The 26,296-nt window shown below is 57.1% G+C and overlaps 1 protein-coding gene across 4 annotated transcripts in view; it reads left to right on the plus strand.

The window, feature by feature from the left end:
* PHF21B (PHD finger protein 21B) overlaps window positions 1-26,296 on the plus strand; it is an 88,141-nt gene that overhangs the window by 49,890 nt on the left and 11,955 nt on the right. For 3 of the 4 annotated variants that reach the window (XM_027595810.1, XM_027595812.1, XM_027595811.2), the window contains 3 exons: window positions 16,174-16,266; window positions 18,753-19,103; window positions 21,281-21,421. In XM_027595810.1, coding sequence (XP_027451611.1) covers window positions 16,174-16,266; window positions 18,753-19,103; window positions 21,281-21,421 — 585 coding nt within the window. Of the gene's footprint in view, window positions 1-16,173; window positions 16,267-18,752; window positions 19,104-21,280; window positions 21,422-26,296 lie in introns of those variants that run through there. The other variant, XM_027595813.1, reaches the window with a different exon arrangement.

Here is a 26,296-nt window from a genome sequence, read left to right on the forward strand (position 1 = left end):
AACCCTCCCGGAGCCCCAGGTCTCCGTGGCCTCTTGCTCATGTCACATGTGTCCCCAACCCCCAGCCCCGCCTCCAGTGGTATGACCTGTAGCCCATCTTGCATCCCTGAGCTGTACCGTGACGGCCCTGCTCACATCCCCCCCCCCAAGTCTCTGTCTGCCTCCCCAGTCTCCCCAGCCTCAGCCCCCGCTGCATCCCAGTGAGTCCCCTGGCCCTGTCATCTGCTAGTCTCCTGGACATCCCTCTGTGTCCCCACTGTGAAATGCTGCCCCAGCGTCTCCATCACCTTCCCCTCTGGGCCCCACCGAGTTCTGTGCGCCAGCCCCATCTGAGCCGCTTGGAGGTCTGGGGTAAGGCGGGACGCCCCTGTGGGTCAGGGCCCGGCCCGTGGGTCCGCTCGCTGCAGGGGCCCCGTGCGCCCAGCCCAGAGCCACCGTGGGGTCGGAGGGAAGCCCCCTGTCTGTGCAGCTTCAGGTGCTTCCCGTGCTGATCAGAGATGTGGGATCAGAAGTCTTCAAAGCTCCGTCGGTAATCAGTGAGGCCAGTGTGTGTTTTATCTATGTGGACGGCTCCTGGAGATTCCCTCTGACCTGTTCCTGATCCTGTCTGCAGGGCGCGGGTTCCCTCCTGGAGACGGCACCTTGCTTTTTAGGCCCTCACTGACGTAACTACAAACATCGATTCCAGTCCAAACGCAGCTATGAAGCCTCCAAAATGGGGTTTAGGGGGTCCTGCACCCCAGCTGCCCCCCTCTTCTGGGGGTTTGGAGCTGCAGTCCTTGCCCTGTTTTAGACATACAGCTTTCTCCTTTGAAGCATAATTTACATACATTGAAATTCAGATCTTAATTGTACCGCGTGACGAGTTTTGACAGTGGCGCAAACCCGAGTAACTCACACCCCCATCAAGATCCAGAACATTCCCAGCACCTCAGAAAGCTCCCTGGTGCACCTGCCTGCTGAGATCCCCCCCCCCCACCCGCCTTCTGATTGCCCTCACCTGATGTGTCTGCCCGTTCCTGAGCATCATGCCCGTTCAGTAAGTGGCCTCCTGTCTTGCTCTGTTCACTCAGCACTGTTGTTGAGCCCCCTTCACGCTACAGGTGTACCTGCTGTTGACTCCTGGGTGTGGCCGAGTGACAGCCCATGGTGTGGATCTGCCGCCACCGGTTTGCCCATTCCCTAATTGACGGACATGTGAGTTGGTCCCACGTTCTGGCAATTATGAATAAAGCTGCTCCGAACATTTGTGTGCACGTCGTTCTGAAGACACATTTTCATTTCTCGTGTCCGTACCTAGGAGTGAAATTGCCAGCACCTAGGGCACAGGTGTGTTTAATTTCGTAAGAAATCACCAAACTCTTTCCCAGGGCTGTCGCCCCATCTCCCACCCCCCGGCTGCTCTGGCACGCTCAGCTGACTTCCCGGCCCCCGTGTGTTGGTGCCTCGGTCCTTGGCAGCCTTGCCCCTCTGTGCACCTGTGCTCAGACCGGGTGCCCACCCCCGGTGCGGATGTTCCCCTCCCTGCACATCCTTCCTGCCTGGAACTTCGTCTTTCAAGGTTCCCTTGTATCCACCACTTGTCTCTAGTCCCATGGAAAAGTATGGTTTTTATTCTGAGTGTGTCTTTTTGTTACTATGGAGCAAAAGGTCGTTCATGCTTTTGCTTCCACTTCCATGTTAGAAGTGGACATCCACAGCTTTTGTCTTGAACTGGAACAATCCCATAGAACAGCTCTATCCACTAGAAGTGTAATGGGAGCCACGTGTGTGCTCTCATATCTTCTAGAAGCCTAGTAACCAGGATAACCAAAACATTATTATTTTGACATGTAGCTAATTTTTTCAAATATCAATGAGATGTTTTACCTTTTTCATACTAAGCCTTTGAAATCCCATGGGTATCTTACACTGACAGCGAATCTCAGGTGACACGGGCCACATTTCACCTGCTCACTAGCAGCAGGTGGCTGGCGGTTGGTCCAGCACTCAGAGGTGGCTTTGGAGCTGTGGAGAGCTGAGTCCAGATCCCAGCTCTGCCTCTGACTCACTGTGTGATTTGAACAAGCCACTCTGCCTCTGCGTGCCTTGGTTTCCTCATCTGTGAAATGGGACTCATCTCTAGATTGTGGTGGACAAGACGTGCTGGTAGAGCTTCTCCCTGACGTTGCTCTTCTCTTGGGGCTTACTTCTTGGCAGGATGTCTCAGGGAGCTGGGGTGGAAGGGTTGTGCGGGGAGAAGGGACCATCTGAGTATTGAGAAGCGGGGTGCCATGCCCTGGAGCATGGTTGGCACAGCGGAGGCCTCTGCAGGGAGCAGCCTCGAACCGGGTTGGCTGCTAGCACCTTCCCTGTCCCCAAAGCCCAGCAACGCCACTGCCCCTGGCGGGGACTCTGCCGGGAGGAGCCCTCGGGGGACAGGGTGGGGGTGACGAAGTGGGCCACTACCGTCCCGGCGGAGACTCTGGCCCGTGCATCCCAGCAGTGAAGACGGTAGCACGCTTCTTCACTCCTGAGAGGTGTTCTCCCCTATATTTAGCCTATAAGGATTTTTCCCCCTCCCTTAGTACATTTAACTCAAAATCTAAAACTTACCTTCAACCCATTATTCATTTCCAGCCAGAAGTGCTGTTTCTTCTAAAACTACCACAGCAGAGAGAACAGAATGTTGAGCGTCTCCCGAGGGCAGCGGGCCATGGTCACACCGTCACCATGCACCACACCCCACGTCACTGGGTCCAGCTCAGAGCAGGCTCTGCTTGAGGCCTGGGCGTCCTTGACAGGGGAGGAGACGGAGCAGGGCCACACCTTCTAGAGCGGAGCACCACTGATCCTTCACTGCCCCCTGAAGCCCATATCATCATCCCCGTTTTGTAGAGCAGCTGAGGCTCCCATTGTTTGGGTGGCCTGCCCAAAGTCACAGCTGCCTGAGGCCGTGTTGTCCTCCCCCTCGTGGTAGCTCCCCTGTTTTCAGGGATCCTAGGGTCTGGGTATGTATCACATGCTTCTCTTTGGACCGTCCGAGCAGACCAGTGTGGACCGGTTAAGTGTCCCTGTTTTACAAATGAGAAAACTCGAGGCCCAGGGAGTTTGCGTGAGTTGTGCAGGGGTTATGGCCCGTCGGTGGCGGGGCTGGGATTTGAGTCCAAGTCTCTGGGCCACTTTCCTGCAGCTCCGGACGAGTCACCCGGGAGCTTGGGGGTGGAGGCAGGGGCAGGAGTGACAGCCGGACTGGTCACCACGACTCCTTGGAACCATCACTGGCAGCTTACACGTGTGGACATTTGGTCGGCCTGGCAGTTTTGGAGAAGCATAAGGCTGCGTGGCTCCCAGGCTGTGTTCTCCCCAGGACTCACGAGGTGAGGATGACAGCCTGCGGTGGCAACGTGAGCCAGCCCAGCGGTGATACCCTGGGGCCCCAGGTTTGGGCAGGGGGGAACGACCTGCAGTCCCTGAGCAAGGACCACGGCTACCCGCAGCCCCGACAGGACAGCTGCTCTTTCCTTATTGGGGAAGCAGTCCCAGGAAAGGAGTCTGATGGGTCTGCTGGGTCATGTGCCTGCCTTCTAGACCAAAACTAATCCCCAGGTAATCCAGGGCTGTGATTGGCCAGGTTGAGTCGTGTGTCCCAGCCCACCACCTACCCAGTGAGTTCATGGGGGGCCAGGTGAGCTTCCTTCTGCAGCGTGGGCTGTGGGTAGCGTCACCCACTGTCATTGAGTGAGGGTGAAGAAGGGCTGATGGCCTGGCATGGGAACCGGGAAGGGCATTCCAGGCAGGGGGCATAGCGTGTGTGTGCATGTGCGCGTGTGCCAACACTCGTGCATGCAAGGGCGTGGAACCTTGAAGAGCGTGTCTCCGAGTCCGCTGGCCCAATCTCCTACTGTTCTCTCTTCCTATACTTCCTGTGGAGTGGGCTGGGGGGTGGGACTTGCAGACCTCCATTCCGGGGGACACTGGCAGAGCCTGGCCAGGGTGCATCCAGGAGGGGCATGCATTTCAGAGGAAAGGACCCCAAAAGTCTGCTCAACCATTCACCCAGGGGTGAAGGGAGGAGTCCTGTAAGAAAGCTGGTTGACAAGAACTCTTCTGGCACAGCGTCAAGTTCTGGGGCCTCGGTTTTCTCCTCTGTAAAACGGGCCGTCCTCTGTGCCTCACAGAGCGGTCGGAGGAGTAGCTGAGACAGTGCGTATAAAACACCCGGCGTGGTGCCCGGCAGGCGGTGGGTGAACAGTAAACCTACTTACGGTCCTGTCGGACTAGTGCAGGAGTCAGACTGCCGTGTAGAGACTGGACGCGTTTGCTATTGGTTCCCTTCTCTTTCTCTTTCAGGGCTGTCAGAATTATTTCTTCCAGGACTCAGTTTCCCTACTTGTAAAACGGGAAGGGTAGTGAGATTCTATGAGGTCATACCCGTTGAACATCAGCCTGGCCGCTTAAGACACTCAGCAACTGTTGGTTCCTGTTCTCTCTCTCTCTCTTTTTTAAAGATTTTATTTTGAGATAGAGAGTGAGAGAGAGCACACAAGCAGGGAGAGGGGCAGAGGGAGAGAGGATCTTAAGCAGGCTCCACACTCAGTGTGGAGCCCACGTGGGACTCGATATCACGACCCTGAGATCATGACCTGAGCCAAAATCAGGTCATGAATCTCTTAACTGATTGTGCCACGCAGTCGCCCCCGTTGGTTTGTGTTTACATATAAGAAGAGGCTCTTGCCTGAGGCATCTGCCCCTACGAAGTCTCAAAGCTGTTGCCAGGCCTCCATCCTGTGGGATGTGAAGGTTAGACGTCTGTGTGGCACAGAAGTGCCTGGAGATGGCTTTGGCCCCTTCCTGTTGCCTGCAGCCTTGCAGGAGACGCTCGGGCTCCCGAGAAAAGTCCTTTGGGCTGAACGGTACCCGGAGGGAAAGGTGTAAGGGAGCCTCGGCCCCAGCTGAGCTTGCTGAGAGGCGGGACAACCATGCTGAGTCTCTCTCTGCGTGGCCCTGTGCCTGGGGCCCCCTGACAAACCCACCCCCATCCCCTAAGCCGATGGATCATCCTGGGGAGGTGGGGAGGCCAGAGAGGGGTTCTGGGTGGGCTGTAGCCAGCCTTCCTCCTCCTGCGTGCTCGCCCTTACCTGCGGTGGGTCTCGGCGAGGCTGGGGGCAGTCCCCAGACGTGACCTGGTAGAGCCCGCTCAGCGTACAGTGGGTCTGGCATCCAGAAACCTGCCCGGGAAAGAGGATCACATGGGGGGTTTCTTTCCTGCCAAATGAGCGTGCTGACCCAGGGCTGGCCTTGCAATGGAGCTGCAGGGGCCGTGGTGGCACCTGGCACGTGGAATGCTCTGTGGCCAGGCCGTCACTGCTCCCACCACATGTCCTGCCCGAGGCTGGGCTCATCGATGTCAAGTTCAGAAGATATCTTCTAGCGCTCTGCCTGACCATCTCCCCTAGATGCTGATGACCCCATCCTAGAGATGGGGAAACTGAGTCAGGAGGTGAGGCAATGGTCTCGAGTCACTCTGAGGTGGAGGCAGCACCAGGATTGTTTCCATTCGGCACGAGAGATCCTGGGACCCCTCCCGTCCCACCCCACGGGGCCCCATGCTAGAATCCCCACCATGGCTGTCCCCTCCCCGGCCCCCAAGTATGGCCACCAAGTGTCACAGTCCCACTCTGTCCTGCTCTGGACAGCCTGGTGCTGGGATGTACCTCTGAGGGGGAAGGGGTTTGGCTTGTGCCTTTATTAAGCACCTCCTGTGTGCACTGTGTTCCTCTGTCTTCCCCAGTACCCCTGTGTGTCTGAGATGGCCATGCTGAGCCCTTGGGGGACACTGAGCTCCTCTCTCTGTGTGTCCTCCCTCCCTCCCCCCGCCCCGGCCACAGCCTGGTCTCATCCTGCAAGACAGGGTCAGGAGGAAGAGAGGGAGGGGTAGGGGCAGGGTGGTGGGGGGACTGTGAACTTGAAGCCTGAGGGCCAGGCTCCCCTCCCCGGGTCCACGCCAGGTCCTCTCCCAACCATCTCTCACCAGCTGCCACCTGGGGCAGGTCACTTCACCCCCTACATTTTTGTCATCTGTATATCCATCGGGGTCCTGATACTCATCTCCCAGAATTGTGACGCACAGAGGTGCTGTATCAACGTCAACCCCCATGCCCTCCCTTCCCTGTGGGCAGGAGCCTCCCATCCACCTCCGTCTGTGCTGGCTGAGTGGGGGCTGAGTGGGCACCGAGTGGGGACAGGCTCACTGGCTGGCATCTCCAGTCATGAGTTCACATCCTAGTCTAGCACCTGCTTAGAGCCTGTAACCCCACAGACTGGGTGGGAACCTTGCCTTGTTTCCACCTGTCCACACGGGATGCTGCTTCCCCAGCTAGAACCCTTGTGGAAATGCATGGCCCTGCTTTGAGGGGGACTCAGGAGCCCCTGGGTTGCTGAAAGGTTCTGTATCTTGGTCTGGATGGTGGTTACTTGGGCGTAGACTTGGTCACAATCCACGGAGTTGCGTGCTGAGCTCTGCACCATTCACCGCAGTAAGTAGACTGTGTCTCTGTTTTGCACATTGGGGCCCCCTTTTGGAAGCCAAGAGTGTCTGGGTCACTGCCCAGGGCGGGCTCATTCTCGGAGGGGTGGAGGAGCGCTAACCCGGGCTCCATGCAGATGGGCGTCCCCTAAATGAGATTCCGGGCTGTCGGAGGTGGCGGGATGAGGAGGCTGAGGCCAGCGGGAGCGTGCGTCCGCCAGTCACGTGGGAAATTATTATCTTCCCGAGGCCTGCAGGCCGGTGGGGAGAGAATACTCCCCATTGGAAGCACCCCCCCATCGATTGCATTCGGTGGTCACTGTGATTTGGTTGAAGACGGCCTCCGGATCCGCGGGCCCAGGTAGCTGCTCCCAGGCCTCCTGCCGAGGAGCAGACACAAACGCTCCACGTCCCAGAAAGCAGGGGGCCTGAGGCCAGGGGGACAGGTGGTCTGTGGGGACCAAGGCCCGGGAAGGGCAGGCACCAACCATTCCATGTTTCCCTCTGGCCCGGGGCCCTTGTCCGCCCCCTCCCCACCCCCCACCGCCCGGCTTCCCTACTGTATGTTCTCCATCACAGCAGGGTCCGGGGGACTGATGAGAGGAAGGAAAAGTAGCCCCGGGCTCTTCCCCACGGCCGCAAGGCTCCAGCTGCTGTCCCTGGGCCCTCTTTACCACAGGCCTCACCGGGTCCTCTCCAGGGCTGCGAGGCCACATCTTCACGGGGGCCGGGCTCCTCCCTGAGGGGACCCCTGCAGCGTGTGTGGAGGGCAGCCAGCTCTTGGGCCTTCTAGCCAGGGGCTTCCGTTCCAGCAGCCCCCTTCAGGGAACGGGGCCACCCGACGGGCCAGGCAGGTGGTCCTGGGCCGGGGTCCTGGCTGGCTTCTGTGCTTCTGAGTCCGGTGCTCTCTCAGAAATGGCACTTCTTTCCCAGTTTTGTGGGTGTGACGCGGCTGCTTTAGCTGGTCCCACGGACAGCCCCAGCCGCAGCGCAGGCACGGCTTCCCAAGGCTGTCCGCTGTGAGGAAGGTTCCAGCATGCCCTCGCCCCCGCACCCGCCTGTGGTTGCCAGGGACTCGTGGCCGGCTTTTTTTGGCTTACCCTCAAGATCACAGCCCCCAGTCCTCAGTCCACGATGCCATTTAGAGTGTATATTTCCTGCTAAATAGCATAAAATTACACCCTTTCAAGTTAATGCAACCACTTTGCAACACGGGCTGCTGAGAGGGGGTTTTAAATGTCAGCGCCGAGTAGCCCCTTGTGTTTTCTGGGGCTTTCCGATTAAGAACGGCCTCCCCTGGAAGGACCTCTGCATTGGTTAAGTGGCCCTGGGCAGCCTGCCTCGGCTGGCCTGCTCGGTCAGGGTCACCGGGACCCAGTACGGCCCCCCATGGCGCACTCAGTAAATGGGTCTGCCCGGAGGTGCATTGTGTGCAGCAACCCCGGGTCTGAGCTTCAGAAAACGTCTCCCTGTGGGGTTTGGAGAAGCTGGTATCGGAAGAGCGTTCTTGTTGTTAAGACCCAGCATTAGTCTCCTGAGAGCTCCCTTGGGCGTAGCGCCCGTCTCCCTGGAGCTGTCATGCACTAGGGACCGACCACCTCCCGGACCCCAGGAGAGAGCAGGATGCCCAGGGCAGGGTCGGCAGGTGTGGGTGCCCCTGGGCAAGAACCTCACAACACAGCCAGTCCTGGGGGGAGAGCTAAACAGGCCTCTGCAGAACTCAGGAGTTCTGCCCGTTTAGGGACGCGGGCAGCCAGCAATCCATCGTGTCAGAAGAGTTAAGAACCACCTACAGCCTCTTGTCTGCCCCAGAGGGCTCTGCCATGGCTCACAGTCCACACCTTACCACCTGGCCTCAGGTCTGACCTCCACACAAAAGCCCGCTTCCTCCCTGGCTACACCATCCAAGAGCCTACAAAGACCGATGGCTCCCCGTCACCCACAAGGGGATGGCCAAGCTCCTGGATGTGGCATTCAGGGCCCTGCCTGACCTTCTACTCCTCCTTCACTACCCACCTTTGGCTTTGTGGTCCAGTCCCTCATGCTTAGAGCCCCTCGATGCCCCTGTTTCTGGTGCCCTCACCCCTCCTACCACCCACCTGTCTCTCCTAATTACCATGCACTTACCTGGCTGCCCACTTGAATATTCTGGTCCATCCTTCAAGGCCCAGCTCAGACACCACCTCCTGCAGAAAGGCTTCCCACTTCCTCTCTGTACAGAGCCCTCTCTGCCTCCTTTTATGCTTTTTTTTTAATTACAGATACACGAAGGGAACTTTAATAAATCTCCATATGGTCTTTGCCCAAATGAATAAACAGGCATTTTGTCACATTTGCTCTGATCGTTTTGTGAAGAGGTAAAACATGCAGAAGAAGTAGGTGTCCTCCACGCCCCCTTCCCCCATCCCTCCCCTCCCCTCCCTTCCCCTCCCCAAGGGCAACCACAATCATAAATCGGTTTTGCGTGTTTATTAGACATCAGCAAACCACAGCCGGGCGGTGCTTGCTAGATGTGAATGGTGTCAGGTGGCATGTAGCACTTGTGGGTGTTACTCGGGGCTCGTCCCCAGGCTCTGTGGTGACACGTGGACGTCTGGCTTATCACTCTGGCTGCTGGGAGCCGGAGAATGTTCTCTCCATCGTAAGGACAAGATAGCTGACCCATCCCCTGCCGATGGACAGTTCGTTTTCCCCGAGGCAGGTGCAGTCTTGCAGCCACTCCCATCTGTGTCCCTGGCACGCGTGGCCCTGGGGTACGTGCCCGGAAGGGGACCTGCAGACCTGGGCATGCGTGTCTTCGCTTCATCGGGCAACCCCCTGGCCCCTCTCTCTCTTCCTTCTTGCCTCGGTTGGTCCTTGATGCAGATTTGTGAATGGAGGAGCCCTTGGAATGATTCACACCTCCTCCCCTCCCCTCAGGTCCTTTGAGCAGGGAGGGCGGTTCCCGCTTCCCCTGCTTCGACAGGAGGTGAGAGGGACACTTGTCAGGACCCAGGCCAGCAGGGGAATGAAATTTGCATGCAGGTTGGCTGGCCCCGACTGGGGACCGTGGCTCTGGGCGGGTGCCCGGTCACAGGGGTAGACGCAGACCCGAACCCCCAGTGGCCCCCGATGGTCCCGCGTGGACGAGCTTGGGGTCAGCGGGAGCCGGCGTGGGGGCAGCGGGCTGGGCGGGTGGTCGTGGCCGGGCCGAGCGGGAGCTCGCCGGCCGCACGCGGAGCTACCTGAGTCCTTCCCCGCAGCGGCAAAGGCGGCAGGCGGATTTCATCGGTGAGTAATAAACTGGTTTCGCACAACAGCAGAAGTGGTGCTTCTGTTATATTAATATTTATTGGCACTTCTCGACGTTGGAGCTGCCTTGTTATGTTTGCCCCGCTTCTTGGCCATTCTCTGAAGATGGGAAGAAAATCACAGCCGGAGAAGCCACACAACCACGCGGCTTACGTGGAGGGACGGGAGGCCAGGCCACCTTCCCAGGGGCTGTTGGGTGGCTCTGGAGGCCCCGGGGCGGCTGCCCCACTTTGTCACCCAGCTGGGGGCAGGTGGGGAGCCACATGGGGGGCAGGAAGCAGGAGGCCCAGCTCCGGTCAGCTCCGCACTTTCCCAGATGCTGGAGAGGCCTGAGAAACAGGAACGTGCCCTTCCCTGCTGTCCTCAAAGCTGTGCTCGGCACTCCGGACCAGCAGAGAGGGTCCCAGACCCGTGTCCCCTCCTGGACAGCGCCCTCCCAGACGAGGTGAGCGGAGGTCACAGGGGACGTGCCCGGATACAGGCAGGCGGGCTCCGGGGCAGCTCCTTCTTCTGGGTCTGCAGTGCTGACCAGAGCCCAGCCACCACGGGGCGCAGGGCTGTGGAGGGGGCCCCATCCGGACCCCGGCTCTGCCGCTCACTGACCCGGGTGCCCAGCGAACCGCAGCCCCACTGGTCCTGTTCCCCCCTTCGGAACACATAGGGTCAAATAAGGAGAGGGACAGTCACGCACTTTAGACTTGTCACTCTGTGATGTAGCCTCCTTCCGAGAGGCCACTGCTCCTGTGATGAATTCCGAGGTCCTTAAGGGTCAGCCTGTGACCCGGCCTCGTCTTGGTCCCCTCTACAGGGTCACTTTCTGTTCTGGTCACTGACCGCACCGTGGGCACCCAGGCCCGCCACCCGACCAGTACTCATGCTGGCTGTCTGTCCCCCTCCCTGCCCATTCTGTCCCTGAAGTGGCCTGGGGGAGGGGCTCACTGTGACCCCATGCCCACCACCCCCTGCACCATTCCTGCGTCAAGGGAGAGGAAAGAGGAGGGGTCTGGACACTGAGTTCCACTGACTTGCCGCCTGTCCTGGGGGCCGTGGCGCGCGTGGGAGAGGCAGACGGCCCCCGAGGCCCTGCGAGCTGGCGGCACTGAACTCTCCATCAGTTCTGGTGCTTTTGTGATGCTGGCTGTGGCTGCCGGTCTCCCTCCCGGCTGTCCGCAGGCCAGGCCCTGCTGGGGGGCCGTGAGGAAAGTACAGGTGGACACCTGTCCATGGATGGTGCCCGGATGTGGTGCCCGGATGTGGTAGAAGATGTGACGGTTGCTCTTCCCATTGTTGAGCGTTCGAGGCTGACCTGTGGGGTCAGGTGGGCTGGAGCCTGGCTCGAGGTGCTGCAAGGGAGATGCCCTCTCCCATCCTGGAGGTGGGCCAGCCCCCACCGCTGGGTTTCTGTCTGCATCAGGAACGCATTGACATGGCCTGGACGGGGCCACCTCAGAAACCCCCTTGGTCCCACTGAGAGGGCAGCTCTGTGAGGTCTGGAGTCGTTCTGGGTGCAGGACTCAGAACCAAGGCCCGGAGGTCGGGGAGCAGGTTTGCACGTGTGTGGAGAGCGGGCTCAGTTCTGCCGCCCGTGTTTGCAGGGGTGAAGGAAGGGTGCCCGGGTTGGACACTGGAGGCCTGAGACCCTCCTTGTTTGATGACAGACATCACACACCTTCACCAGGCTCCTGCTCGGGCCAGGACCTGGGCTGGCGACTCTGGGAGCTGCAAGTCCCGCAGGGGAGCAGAGAGGTGCAAGCCGGTTCTGATCCATCAGGTCAGGGGCTGGGATGGGAGCAGCCATTGTGAGGCCGGGCCCACCACCCAGTTCCCCGGGGCCAAGCAGCTTGCCGGCCAGCTACCCAGTGGGTGCTCCGGGACGTTTGCTGAGCAACCGAGGGAACCAAGGGGGTCCCCGTGGGGGTGGGGCATCCGGTGCTGCCCAGAGGTCCAGGGAGGCCACGGCAGGGGGGTCTTGGCCACAGTTGCGGGACCCGCCACAAGGCAGTTTGAAAGCACCTCCACCCAGCAGGGGCGTGGCCCCATGGCTCACCCCGGCCTCGGGTTCGGGGGAGCCCAGCAGGCAGCCCTGCTTCCCTGTCTGTCTTCTGACACAGAAGGAAACACCGCTGATGGGAGCGCAGGCCGGAAGCCCGAGTCACAGTAGTGCTGGTTTCCTTTACTACTTTCTCGCACGGCTGGGCCCCCGGGTGTTCCACTCTGATGGAGGGTGGAGCCAAGTACGCACATCCCACCTCAGAGTCAGGGGATGCGGATGAGGCTTCCCCAGGTTTGCCCAACAAGAAATGGGCCACGCCAGGATTGGTACCCGGACAGGCTGATGCCACAAGTCCCGTCCCTCCCGAATTCTGGGCAGGCTGGATGGGATGGACCCTCCCCTGCCCCACCACCCAGTGCTCAGCATGCGGACCCCACGGCGCCCACTCCCTCTGCCCTCGCATGCCCCGTGCAGCGAGATCTCTTCCTGTTGCAGATAAGGAGACTGGGCACAGAGAGCCAGGGGGCCACACGCTGCTGGTGTCAGAGCCGGTCTGTCCCCAGCACGCGGACGGGCAGCTGTGACACCTGACACCTGAGCTTCTCCGAGGCTGCCCCAGGGACTCCGCCAATGCAGGAAAAATTTGAAGTTATCTTTGACTTTTATGGCCCTTTTTCTTCCTATTAAGATGCTTAGAGCTGTAAGTGTAGTCATAAGGAGCTCATTTATCTTGGCGAAAGTGTGGCTATAAACTCTGTGGTCCTCGTGAAGGAGCCACCGAGATGATTGTCTCTGCTGGTATCGATAAATTCTGACACGGAGCAGGAAGGTCAGCCCCTGCCAGATAAAATGCCTTTTCAGCTTGTTAATTAAAGCTTTATAAGGACGTGGAAGAACGCACTCTGGGGGCAGACCTCAGAGAGAAGCAAGTAGCTGGGGCTTGGAGGGGGCCCCCCCGAAGCCTGCCTTGCACAGATGGGGAGCAGGCGGTGGCAGCAGGTGACTCGGGTGTCCCCGGAAGCGGGAGGTTGGGGGCACCCGGCTCGGGAGCCCCATTGGCAGCAGACTCCTCCTAAAAGCCCGGGACTTCGGGCTTTGACCCGGGACCCGTCCCGTCTTCGGGGCTCCTCCCGCTGCCCTGGCACAGAGGGACCCCGACACACCATAGCACGGTCAGGCACCCCTGACCATTGCAGTCAGTGTTTTCGCTGATGGAGTCAGCAGGTGAATGCTGTTTGTTCTGTGGGCAGCCTGCAGGCGTCCAAGAACTGCCCTGTGGCACGTTGTGTCTCTTTCTTGGTAACTGAGTGTGGAGAATGAGGTCAGCGAAGCTCCCCCTGTCCTTCCCTCCCCACGCCCACCCACCCCGACCTCAGGGTCTCTGCCTCCAGCAGCTTCCATCCACCCGAGTCTCTCTGGGTCCCCGTCCTTCCCCTCCTGGACGGTAAATTCCTAAGGCACATGGACAGAAGTCCGACAACACATGAGAGAGAGCCAAGTGCCGACCAGGAATGAAGGCTTCGAGCCCACAAGGCACATGGACAGAGAGCCAGGAAAGTGCCCAGAACAGAGACACATGCACCAAAGTGGACACCCAGAGAAACGAATGGCTGGTGCATAGGAACACCCCCAAAGTAAACACACATGGCAGCCCTCACAGCTGTATGCTGATGGGCTCAAAGACGCACGAAGACTGGACGCACATGCAGGGGGTGCACACTCCTCATCTGGAAGGGCTGCCCAGCCCCTCCCCACAGGCTGGCGGCATCCGGAGGGCTTGTATGGGGGCATCTAAGCCAGCAGGGAATTCCCAGGGAAAGTCGGTTGACGCCTGTTCTCTGGCTCCCATGGGTGTTGGGCATGTATTTCTGTGGCCCTAGGATCTTCTGGCCGGCCCCCATCTACGCAGGAATCCCTGCAGTCCGGGGACCACACAGCTTTACTCACTGGTGACATCAAGCGTCCGTGTGGGTCTCTGATGCAGAACCTGCGAAGGGACAGGCCGTCTTCCTCTCAGCCTGTGGTCTCCAGGTTGGCAGAATCCCCTGGAAGCTTGTTAATCAGATGGGGCTCCGTGCCTGCCTCCACCTGTCCCTGCCTGGGCCGGCGCAGGGATCCGATGGTGATGCTGATTGCCTGCAGGCCTGGGCCCGGGAGGGCAGAACCTTGTACACTCATCCCCTTGCAGAAGGTGGGGCAGAATCTTTTAAAATGTGGGCCTCGGGTGTGCTTGGGATGTTCTTCTAGCACTGGTCACTGAACCGTGCTGGCGAGAGACGGAAGATGGCGCGATGAATCGAGAAACCTCCTCATGAAGGGACCACGTCTGTCTTTAAATGCTACCTGCTTTGCACGTAAAGCTCTGTTCTGACAATTGTCCACAGTGGATTTCAAGTTAAATATGGAGGATTTGGCTCTGCACAGAGAGGCAGGCAGCTGGCTTAAGGACATGAACCCACGCGGGGCAGGTGGCGAACTCGAGAGGCGGGAGGAGCCATCCCGCAATCGGGAGTAGCAGCTCTGTGGTTCGTGGACCCTCCGCTGTGTCCTCCAGGGATGGACGAAACCAGCACCAGAATCAAGATGGTGAACACATCCTTTTCCCCTTCAAAGTGCCTGGTGTCTTCATCATCCCTTCCTCCCATCCCCCCATCTCCATATAACCTCTGACCTATTTCCTGGTCCTGGAGATGAGTTTGCTGTTTCTGGAATTTTATAGAAATGGCGTCATACAGTATGTCCTTCTTCTATTTTTTTAAATTTATTTTTATTTTAGTGCCTGGCTCCTTTCATTCAGCCAAATCGTTCCGAGGTGCCTCCCTGTGGTTGCGTGTTTATCAGCTGCTCCTTCCTTTTGATCGCCGAGCGATAGTCCACTGGGTGCGGACAGCACTGGCCGTTCGGCCGTGGGCCTGTTCCCGCGCCCGGCCGTTGTGGGCAGAGATGCGGCTGGCATTCCCAGGCGAGTCGGCTACAGCAGAGCACCCACCGACATTCACTGCTTGCCATTCTGGAGGCTGCGAGGCCCGGATCACCGCGCCGCTGTGCACGGGCGAGGGCCCTCTCTGGCTGGGGGACTTCTCGCCACGTCCTCACATGGGGTCAGGGCTCCCATGGGGTCAGGGCTCATGGTCCCTCTGGAACCTTTTTTTTACAAGATACTAATCCAATTCCATTCATAAGACTCCACACTCCTGACTTACGCACCTCCTAACACCCTCACAATGAGAGCCTGGATTTCAACATGTGAATTTTTTTTTTTTTAAGATTTATTAGAGTTTCAACACAGGAATTGGGGTGGGGGGACATAAGCATTTAGTCCATAGCACTAAATGTATGTTGAACTTTATGAGAAATGGCCAGGCTGTTTTGCAGTGTTCTTGTCCCATTTTATGTTCCCAAGAGCAGTGGATGAGCTGCTCTACAGGATCACCAACTCCTGATTTGGTCTGTCCTTTCAAATGCAGCCATCCAGTAGGCGGGCCCCAGTAGCACATTGTGGTTTTAATTTGCATTTCCCTAACAACTAATGCTGTTTAGCATCTTTTTTTTTTTTAAAGATTTTATTTATTTATTTGAGAGAGAGAGAGAGAGAATGAGAGATAGCACGAGAGGGAAGGGGGTCAGAGGGAGAAGCAGACTCCCTGCTGAGCAGGGAGCCCGATGCGGGACTCGATCCCCGGACTCCAGGATCATGACCTGAGCCGAAGGCAGACACGTAACCAACTGAGCCACCCAGGCGCCCCTCTGTTGATGGCCTTTTGAGAGTTCTTCTATATAGTCCAGATGCCAGTCTTTTATCAGAGAGGTGACTTGCAAGTGTGTGTTCTCAGTCTGGGGCTTTTCACTCTGTTCACACTTAAGCTTCAGGAGCTTTTAAATTCTTTTGTAGTCCAGTTTGTTAATCTGTTCTTCTATGGATCAGGTTTTGGTGTTATATCTAAGGCTCTTTTGCCTAACCAAGGGTCCCACAGATTTTTCTCCTGTGGTTTTTTCCTAGTTTTCTAGTTTTAGGCTTTACCTTTAGGTCTTGGATTCATTTTGTTGTTTATAAAAATAATTGTGCAAAGTATAGATTAATGTTGATTTTTGTTGGCTTTTAGTAGATGGGTATCAATATAAAAAAACCTTACTTGTAAAAAAGGAAGCTGAGGACTGTCTTCTGGACAATGCCATCCTGTTTCTTTCTCTGGTTTCCAAAATGTCTTGCGTGATGAAAACATACTTTTGTGGTGGTGAACTCCTGATGGAGAAAGGGAAGAGCCGAGTTTGCTGTCCCCATGACCCGACAGGTGGTGAGAGCCGCGCACCTGCTGGGTGGCCCTGGTGACCTCATCGCGGTGTCCCTGGTCCCGGCTCAGTGCCCCCTCCTGTCTTTCAGGCTTTGGGAGCCATCACTGCAGTGCCTGTCACGGGTCCTCAGGTCAGCTCCTTGCAGAGGTTGGCCGGGCAAGGAGCGGCGGTGCTACCTCAGGTAAGCAGCTCATGGTGGGCCCCGGGGGGATCTGCCTGTTCATCCCCAGACCCTCAAGCACTGAGGTTTTAGGCCGGCACTGAGCTGGGCAAGGACCCGCTTGGGCGTGTCCCATCCCCCTCCTTCCTCATCTGCCTGTCAGGGGAAGAGACAGACTTTCCGACAAGACCTGGTTTTTATGATGAGGAATTGCAAAGTCATTTTAGTGGGTCTGGACCACGGTTTTTTTTTTGTTTTTGTTTTTTGTTCTTTTGTTTTTTTCTTTAATGCAATAAACGAAGCTGAACTAGAGTAGAACAGAAAATATCAAGATGCACCTTAAATGTGGTTTCTTGAATAGCTTGTTTCTGGACTGGGTCATGAGGTAATAAAGATTTTAAACCATGGGTCAAGACAGTGCAAGAAACTCTGCATAAGACGATTCATTCGGGGGAGGCAGCAAGATGCTAAGCCAGGCACCCTGTCTTCGGTCCACGGCATCCTTGATTGGGCTCCGCACTTTGGACAACTCACCTGGCCTCTTAACCCGGCGAGGCTCCCCTCCTGCAGAGGGACTGGTGCAGGTGTGTTCTTCGTGGCCGCGAGGCCGAACCAGATGGCCCAGCGCCTTTTTAGCCATGCCTGCTAGTGGTTAATCAGTGCTCAGCCTTGAGCGAGTGTTGTGTATGCAGTACCCTGGTGGCTCAGGGGTGAGGACAGTGCCTGACAGATGCCCCTCGCTCGAGGATGATAAAGGGCAGCTCTTGTCCTGGTGACAACCTTTCCTGAGTGCCCACCCGTGCTGAATCCCAACAGGCCCGGAGAAAGGAGAGAGCATAGAGGGTGGGGAAGGCCTCCGTAGGCCCCCGTGGGAGGAGGCCCGGCCTGGGTCTGTACACGTCTCGTCTCCAAGTGGCACCGGCTGAAAGTCATGAGCTCTGGGGTCCCCTGAATAGGTTTTCTCTGGGTTGGAGGCCCCCATGCTCAGAGCCCAGCCCCCGCGGTCTGGGCACGGCTCCCCCATATGCAGAGCTGGGATTACATGGTGTTGCCCGGCCACTGTGAACCAGAGTGACCAGGTGCGGCGGGGGGGGGGGGGGGGGGGGGGGGGGCTGCCGACAGCACAGAACGGCTTCCCTTGACCTCGTAGCGGGGGATCCTCATTAACCACCACTCGCCCCATCTGCCCCCACCCGTCCTCTGCAGAGGCAGAGCGCAGCAGTCTCCTAGCTGTTGGCCATCTGAGGTTCCCACGTTCAGTATTGGTGTTGGTGTCAGGCTCTGATCCCGACCCCACGTACCAGGACAGAGCAGGACAAGATCATACGACTTGGTGGGTCCCCTGATGGGGGGAGGCCCTCGTGGTGGAAGGCCCACTTGGCGGGGGCAAGGAAAGGACCCTAGAATCGCTAGAATTGAGGCCGGCTCCACGGCGGACGCTGGGGAGGAGAAGACAGACATGATACCAGCTTGACTGAGGGGCACGCGGCACTGAGCTGACCTGCGCGAGGTCACAGAGCCCTGTGGGAGCCACCCTGAACCCCTCCCTCCACGAGAGTCACTGGCCAGGGTGGGGGTGCTGGGTGGGGTCAGCCAGCACGGACGCGAGGCAGGCTTCTGGAAGTCCTGAGTGCGAGTCCCGCTCCCCCAACAGTGACGGCTGGGGCGTCGTTCTTCTCCTGGGCTAAGTCCCTTCCTCTCCAGACCTCAATTTGCTCATCTGTAGAATAGGCCAAATACCTACTTCACAATGCAGTCACAGTGGGGCTCAAATAAGGTGAGGGGGGGGCACGTCCTCATCTGCCTCCTCGTCCCTAAGAGGGCGGAGCTAGCGCAGGTCTCACGGGGTTGGCGTGAGGCTCATTTCTGGTGGCAGGAGTGCTGGGATGCTGGTGCCAGCCGACAGTTGGGAGGCACGCATCACTTTGTGCATTCTCCCCACCCCCAGCGCACAGACGAGGTGCGCGCCCGAGACCGCGCGGGCCCCGGAGGGGCAGGATCGGCCGCAGACGAGCCGTCCGGAGGCCTGGCCAGAGCCGCGTCCTAGCCACCTGCACCCGCCTTAACTCCCTGCGTGTGGGCCTCTCAGAGGGTGACCTATGCCATCTCCGGCTTACGGCATGATGGCTTTCACAGGGAACGCAGCGGCGGCCCCCTCCAGGTCAGGAGGCCGACCGAGCGGGGGGCCAGGAGTCCCCGCGGCCCTCCCGGTCCCTGCCCCAGCGACAGCGCTCTGTGGACTTCTGACGTCAGAGGGACCTGACTGGTCCCCGTGCCGCTTTCCCACCCCTCCTTCCCTGTTCTTCACCATCTTATCTGAGTTCGGCTGGAAGGGGCTTCGGCCCAGAGTTGAGCCCCGGGGCCTCTCCACTGCTGTCCCCTCACGTCTAACATGGGAGGGCTCAGAGCCCGGCCACGTCAGTGCTCCAGTCCCCGCTGGGTTCAGGGCCGCCCCCTCCACCTGCCCGTGTGTCTGTCTGACCATGCACCTGTCCCTCCCTCCCCAGGTTAGGCCAAAGACTCTGATTCCAGACAGCCTCCCCGTCGCCCCAGGCCGGGACCGGCCACCCAAGCAGCCCCCGACCTTCCAGAAGGCCACCGTGGTCAGTATCAAGAACCCCAGCCCAGCCCTCCCCACCGCCAACAACACCGTGAGCCATGTGCCAGCACCCGGCAGCCAGCCCCAGGCCCTCGCTGAGCCCGCCGCCATCGCCTCTCCCCTGAGCAGTGCCGGGGTGGCCTATGCCATCCTCACCACCGCCCCCAGCAATGCCGCCGCCATGGCCCCCAGCACTGCCGTGTCTGTGGTCAGCGACAGCGTCAAGGTCCAGCCCCTCCTCATCAGTGCCGACAAGAAGGTGGGTGTGTGCCCGCTCACGCTGGAGGCGGTTGCCTGAGCAGAGCGAGCGGTTGGCGGGAGGACCCCAGGAGCCCCTCGAATGAATGGGGTGCGAAGCGAGGCGTGAATGAGCGGTCACGTGAGTGCGTCCGCGCTGGAGAGGACGGGCTGCGCAGGAATGACCCTGCAAGCGAGCGACCCCACGGTGGGAGGGCTGGCGGTATGAGGGGAGGGGAAGGGAACGGATCAGCACGTGAATGACGCGGTGCGGATGCAGCGAACACATGGCTGGAGGGATTGATATCGGTGGAAAAAGAATGAGTGGTCAATGAGTGAATTACTTCCCTCTTTGGAATCATGAATTAACCAGTAAGGTGCGTGGCCGGATGAATTCCCAGAAGAGGCCCGTCCTGGTGGTCGGTTTCTGGCTGGTGTAGTTGGGTGGTTGAGGACTTTGGGGGATGCCCGGTGCCGGAATGGAAAATCTGTGATTTCTTGCCTAGATTTAAAACTGAAACTGAGGTCCTCTCCCTGTCCCCCTCCGAGCTCCTTGGGGATTGGGAGGTTTGAGGCCTTTGGGACTGCAGGGCTGCGTGAAAGGTACCACTTCATCTCTTCAGCCTCCTTTCCTCTGTGCCCAGTTTGGGGCCTGCCAGGCCGCCCTCTCTCTTATCTGGGGCCAGCGTCCCTCCCAATTTCCAGCCTGAAAACTGGTGCTCCACTTTCGTGCACCTGGATTTTACTGCACATAGCGTATGTCTGGGAGTATTATGCTTCTGGGCCCTCCCACCCGTGGACGGGAGCCCCGGGGATGCTCAGTCATCACAGGATGTGCTCGGATGGGGAGACGTGTTCCTCAGGACCACACCCGGTCCCCAGGGGGCGCTTCACAGGTGTTTGTGGGATGCCTTTGTGGGATGTGTGTACCCTTTTCACTGCAAGCTCACCAGCATTCAGTACTGTCATTTTAAACACTTTTTGCTCACTTAATTGGTGCAAACAGATGCTCGCTGTTGAAAGTTGAATTCCTTTGGTTATTATGAAGCTTGAATGTTTCCCCCATACTTTTCAAGAATTCTGTCTCCTTCTGTGTGACTCGTTTGAGAATGTTTTTTGCCCTGCTTTCTACTGGGGATCTTAATGTTTTTCTTCCCGTGAATATAAAGAGGGGCATTTTTTTTTCCATCCAGAGAATCCTGGGGTTTTAAAATTGTGATACAAAGGAGAACAAAGAGCCCTCCCTTAAGCCAGCAGAAAAACAGATGCATTTTTTCTTCCTGTTTAGGAGCGTCAAATTCACAAGACAGTCACGTTCTTAGGGGGAGAAATACAAGTTCAGGTTATTCCTGGCTTGGTTGAGACCCTGGCTGTCTGCTCCCGGTGAATTCCTTCCCCTGGATCTGTGAAAGATAATGATTCTTTCCCAGTATCCCATCCAAAACATTAATAAAGTAGTTGAGCCACAGATGGAGGGGACCCCCACCCAGGGAGGGGCTGGGCTTCGTAAATTGCTTTCGGACTTCTCAGCCTCAGACCCTTCAATCAAACCAAATGGTAGCCATGAACCCCGGTGACAGCTGGCTGAAGTAGGGCCACTCTGGGCCTTGCTGAGCAGGGTCCAGAACCCACCTCCCCCTTCTCCACCCCTTCCCTGCCCAGGCCAGGTTTGAAAGCCTTGGACATAGTGCCCTGGGGGCCCAAGGGGCAGGCTGGGGAGAGGACAGGCTGGGCAGTGCACTCAGACAACCCCCTGATGAGCTCAGGTGGCAAATCTGAGCTCTCTTGACCTGTCTCCCTGCACTTGAGCTGGAGATAAAGAAACCAATGTCTTTTGAGTCTTTGCTTCCCGAATCTTCACCACCTCCCTGGAGGCGGGATTGCAAGGAAGCTGAGGCTCAGAGAGGCCAAGTGATCTCTCTGAGGCCACACAGCTGTGACATGGTAGCACAGGATTGAACCCAGGCCCTTCTGGTTCCTAAACCAGGCTCATACTCAGGCAGCCCTCACGGTGTAAGGGGCTGTCCAGAGGTGCACACCCTCGGTGCAGGCGCCCCATGGACCAGAGAGCTGGGTGCAGGCTTCCTCGTTCCTCTGTAATCCCAACTTCCAAGACCCCTCGCCACTCTGGCCCCCCTGGGTCCCCCCGCCCTCCGCAGTGGCTACCCCTCACCCCCACCCCTCTGCCACACCTTCCAGGTCATCATCATCCAGCCTCAAGTGCAGACGCAGCCTGAGAGCACGGCAGAGTCGCGGCCACCCACGGAGGAGCCATCTCAGGGAGCTCAGGCGACCAAAAAGAAGAAGGACGACCGGCCCCCGAGCCAGGAGAACCCCGAGGTAGGGTGGCTGGGCTCTGGAGGTCGCCGTAGGAGGCGGGGAGCCGCCCTGTGCAGTGGGAGCTCCTGGTGGGGGCTTGTCCCGGGAGCCTCGTCCTGGTCTACTTTGCCCACGGCGTGGTGGTGCGGGGCAGGGGTTAGCACGGATTCTAGAACCAGGGAGCCTGGCTTTGCATCGCTTGCAGCTGTTGCTCTGGCAGGGTGATGGGTAGAACCTTCCAGAAATTGCACATTAGTGCCACCCCCCCCAACCTCCCCCTCATGGCGCCATCCTAATCCGTGACTAACACAGAACCACCTGCTCTGTGGGGGGGTGAGAGGCCAGCAGCTAAGGCAAAGTCATTCTTTGTTAACTTCTGGTCCCAGCAGGTGACCCCTCTTACGTTACTGCTTGCATCCTCTGCCATCCCGGGCCACAGTCAACACTTTGGGCCTTTTTCCACACAGCTGCCAATTCTCATTCATCCTATAAGATTCACTTCAGACATCCTCTCCTCCAGGCAGCCTTCCCTGACCACCTCACCTCGGTGGGCAGAAGAGGCCCCTTGGGGCTCCTAGAGCTTCTTAGGATTCTTTTTATCAACATGCTGTCAGTATCGAAAGAAGTCAGTCTTTCATCCATTCATTATTCATCGGACATATCTTAGAGTTGGCTCTGTGCCGAGGGTTGGGACGCCGAGCTGGGGCAGATGGAGTCCTGGCCCTAGGGGACCTCACTGCTCTTGGCACAACCACTGGGACTTCAACTTCGGCTAAAAAAATCTCAAGCGTCAGCAGAGAATTACAAATCCAGAGCTGTGGGAGGTGCAGGGAGAAGGAGAGAGCGTGTTTGCACCCAGAAGGACTGGGGAAGGCTTTGCAGAGGAGGGGCGGGATCAGCAGGGCCCCGGGGGAGCAGGTGGGGCTTCAACAGAGGGGCAGAGGCGGGGGGTGGGGGGGTGGGATGGCATGTGGTGCAGAGGGTGCTGCCTGGGCAGACGCATGGAAGGTGGGGAGGCACTTGGCAGGCCCAGGAGAGTCGGCTAGTCTACTTGGATCGCAGGCAGCATGGATGCCTGAGAAATTCTGAGCACGGGGTTAGAGGGACGTTGGAGCCTCATCCTGGAGGACCTGCATGCAGGCTGCCAAGGTGGAACTTTATTCCCTGGGCAGTGAGGAACCACAGAATATCTTTGGGCAGGAGAGTGACTTGATTATTGTCCTTTGAGGTGTCCAAAAAGCCTGCAGGGAGTCAGAGTCCACTACTCGCTGAGGCTGAGATGGAACCAAGTCTGGTCTGTTGCCCCGGGCCCTGTTTGTTTCAAGAGGCACTCTTGGTGCCGTGGGAGCGCCTGCTGTATGCATGGTGAGCCCCGGGCCGGCTCGCAGCCTGAGGTTCCCACACGCACCCTCTGTCCGCCTGTGGGGTTGCGTTGCTCCCATTGCATCCTCGCAGGTTTTCTGGGTGGATTCTCTGTGTTCTCTCAAAGTATATCGGAGCCAGTTATTGTGCGTTTATACAATTAGTATAATTACATTTAACTACATAATTAGTGTAAATACGTGTAATGACTTAAATAGAACTTGTAATTACAACATGTCCTGGTGTAAAAATCCTTATTAAACTTTCTTTTTAAAGAGGTCTGGGAACATTGTGTGGTGCAGACGCGGGGCTTTGTGGTACCCTTCAGAACGTGTTCACGAAGAGCCCAAGTTAGGAGCACTTGAGGCCAGAGCGGCAGCTGCCCCAGAAACTTCATCAGATGAGCCCGTTGGAGCCCTGGGGTGGCTGGTGACAATCGGTGGCTCCCAGGGCTGTGTGAGCAAGCCCTGAGCGCCCGCAGCTGGGAGCTCAAGCTGCCCGTGGCGGGCCAGCCTGGTGGTGGAAAGGAGCCTCCGGTTTACCAGCACCCCAGGACCACTCCAAGGCTCTGCCCGCTCTTCCCTGTTTCAAGGCTCATGGCCTTCTTTAGGACAGAACTGTGGCCTTTTCTGTGACACCCTTTATCCTGGCCTCGGGCAGCATCTGACTGAGACCGGCCACCCTGAGACCAGCATGTGCCTTGCAGAGGGGCAGCCAGAGCAAGGGTCCCAGCCCGGTATGAGCTCTGACTGCAACCCCAGGCCCAACCACCCTCCCTGGGCAAGACTTGTGCACACAGATGCTCCTTCCCTCCATGCCACCCCTGTTACCATGGCCCCCATTCCTGCCCCATCCCTTCCTGCCCCTGGATGGGTTCCCCCCTGCGTATTCTCCCGGCAGCTAGAAGGATCTTTCTAAAATTCAGAAATAACCGAGTCACCCCCCTTCTTGAAACCCATCAAGAGCGGCTCGGGCAGGCTTCTGATGTAGCGCTCTGCTGCAAACACACAAGAACAGCAGATAAAATGTAGGAACGTAACCGAACGAACATGAGTTCACTTCCTGGCGAGTCAGATATGCCAGGTGGAGCGATCGCACAACGTAAACGTTATTTGCAGCAAATGAGATCACAGGGAATCGCTTCCAATGCAGTGACTCCCCAAGACGGGGTGAATGGGTACCTTTTGTTTAGGGTTAGGATGAATATTTAGATGGGGAAGCCTTGTCATCCTTCGTAGAGGTGGGCATAAGGTCGCACATGCATGTTAGGGAAACACACCTGTACGTACATTGTATGTTATGTAAACGCAGCTGAGGTTCCTCCGTGAGCAGAGATTTTAGCACTCTAATGATTTTAGTTCTGTAATGGAGTCCTGTTGCTCCATGGCCCATCTGTGCAAGCATGAGCCAAGTTTAGTTCAGACGGTCGTGGTGGTCTGGGCAGGGGCCATCCCCTGAGGGGTGGTTTTGGGTTTCATTTGCCTGAGTTAAGAGGTAAGCCTGAAAGAAGAACTTCAGGAAGAATGTAAGATGGAGGCGGAGTCAAGGTCAGGTGTTGGGGTCTAGCTGGCTACAGGAAGAGACCACAGAGATGTAGCTATGCATTGCTGTGTCCCAGAAACACAGGCAGTGAGCAGGACCGATGCCCAGGCCACCGGACTCCAGAGACAGAGTCGAGTGAGGGTGACCAGGAAGGGCATGGCTCACACGTGGCCAGAGGTCCCAGAAGTTCTCCAAGAAAGAAAGGCTCCAACCTGAGCTTGAGGCCACAGCTGCCCCTGGGGAGGGTGGAAAGGCCAGGGTGATGGCAGTCCTGCCCAAAGGGAGGGGTGAGCAGGAGGCAGGGAAAATAAAAACGCAGAATAAAGAGAAAAAGGAGTAGTATCCAAAATGACCCTGTGGACAGAATTCTGGAATCCATGCAGCAACCCCTGCTAAGGATGGCAGTCAGAGTCAGCATCTGGAACTTGAGTTTATTCAAGAGGAAGTTAACTTTGTGGCGTACTCTAGCCACGAATGACACATAAGTACGTTTAGGATACTCAGGCAAGTATTTTTCAGAAAGGAATAACATCCACTTGAATTCAGTAAGAATAAGGAAGCAAAAAATATCATGAAAAATAAAGTAAGATCAGGTGAACACAAAAATTGTTTAAAAATCTGGGAATGAAAAACATGGTAATTGGTTGAAATTTAAAAAGGTACTAGACAGAATGAACAGGCATAATTAATGCTTTAGAATACACCACCACAGGGGCGCCTGGGTGGGTCAGTTGGTTAAGCATCCAGCTCTTGATTTCAGCTCAGGTCATGATCTCAGGGTCATGAGATCGAGTCCCACATCAGGCTGTGCGCTGGGCATGGAGCCTGCTTAAGAGTTTCTCTTTTCCTCTTCCTGTGTTCTACCCATCCCACCAAAAAGAAAAAAAAAAGAATACACCGCCCCGGATGTAGCACAGAGATACAAAGAAGCAATGATTTATAATATATATGGAATGAAGTCAGTTCACTGGGCAGATGCTTTTGAACTGCTTCCCACCATCCTCTGCACAGAGCTGGTCCAGGACATTCAGCTCCTTCAGTGACCTTTGATAAAAGGAGGCATGGGGCATAACATCATTGCAAAGCCATCCTAAGGAAAAATAAGGAAAAGAGAAGCATTTTTTTTTTACCATAAGGTAATACTCATTAGATTAAAAAAAAAAATCAACACCTTACTATGAATTCAAAGAGAGAGAACAGTAAAATAGTCACCACCAAGGAAGAAGTTACAAGGCTTAGGGGAGGAGATGGCTGAGTGGCCACCATACCAGAGAGAACAAAGTATGAGCTGGAATTATTCCCGGAAATAAATCTGTAAGTGGATGAGCTCAGGGGGCCCTAGACACAGCCGAGGACAGAGGACACAGTGAGGCACAGGGGAGGCGGGAGTGAGCAAGCAAAGTACACACAATAAAAAAGGAAGAATGAGTTTTTAAATAGTCAAGAGTGACCCTGACAAAGACAAGCAAAGAGGACACAGCTGATGTGTAAGCGGAGACTTCTGGACCGGATCCCAGAATTACGGAGCCAAGTAGAGGAAGTGACATTTTGCATCACCTGCAGTGATGTGGGTTTGGCTCTACCGTATAGGCAGTTGGCTCCCATTTCTTGTCTTCAAGTGAATGTGGGCTCAGGTTATCTCCTGTGGAAGAAGGGGTGGCAGGAAGGGGGAGCTTGGTCTCCACATTGCTGGTATTTGCTCAGCCCAGTCTTTCCAGGTGGGGTCAGCGAGGCAGGTGCCAATACTGGGGGGGGGTCCCCGAGAATCCCTGCCACCATGCAGTCAACCCCGGGGCTCAGAAACAACACTAAAGCCAGGTGGCCCCAAACTGCAGCCTGGACTGCTATGGGCTGAATCTGCCAGACCCCAGAATCCCCTCTGTGGGCACGTTAACCATTTTGTTAGTCTTACATTCGTGTGAGTGCACACCTTCCAGGATAGAATTAATGGGCCCCGCTTTTCATGGTGTGGTGGTGCTTCCTGATTTTTTG

The sequence above is a fragment of the Zalophus californianus genome, chromosome 9, assembly GCF_009762305.2.
Source record: "Zalophus californianus isolate mZalCal1 chromosome 9, mZalCal1.pri.v2, whole genome shotgun sequence".
Classification (NCBI taxonomy): Eukaryota; Metazoa; Chordata; class Mammalia; order Carnivora; family Otariidae; genus Zalophus; species Zalophus californianus.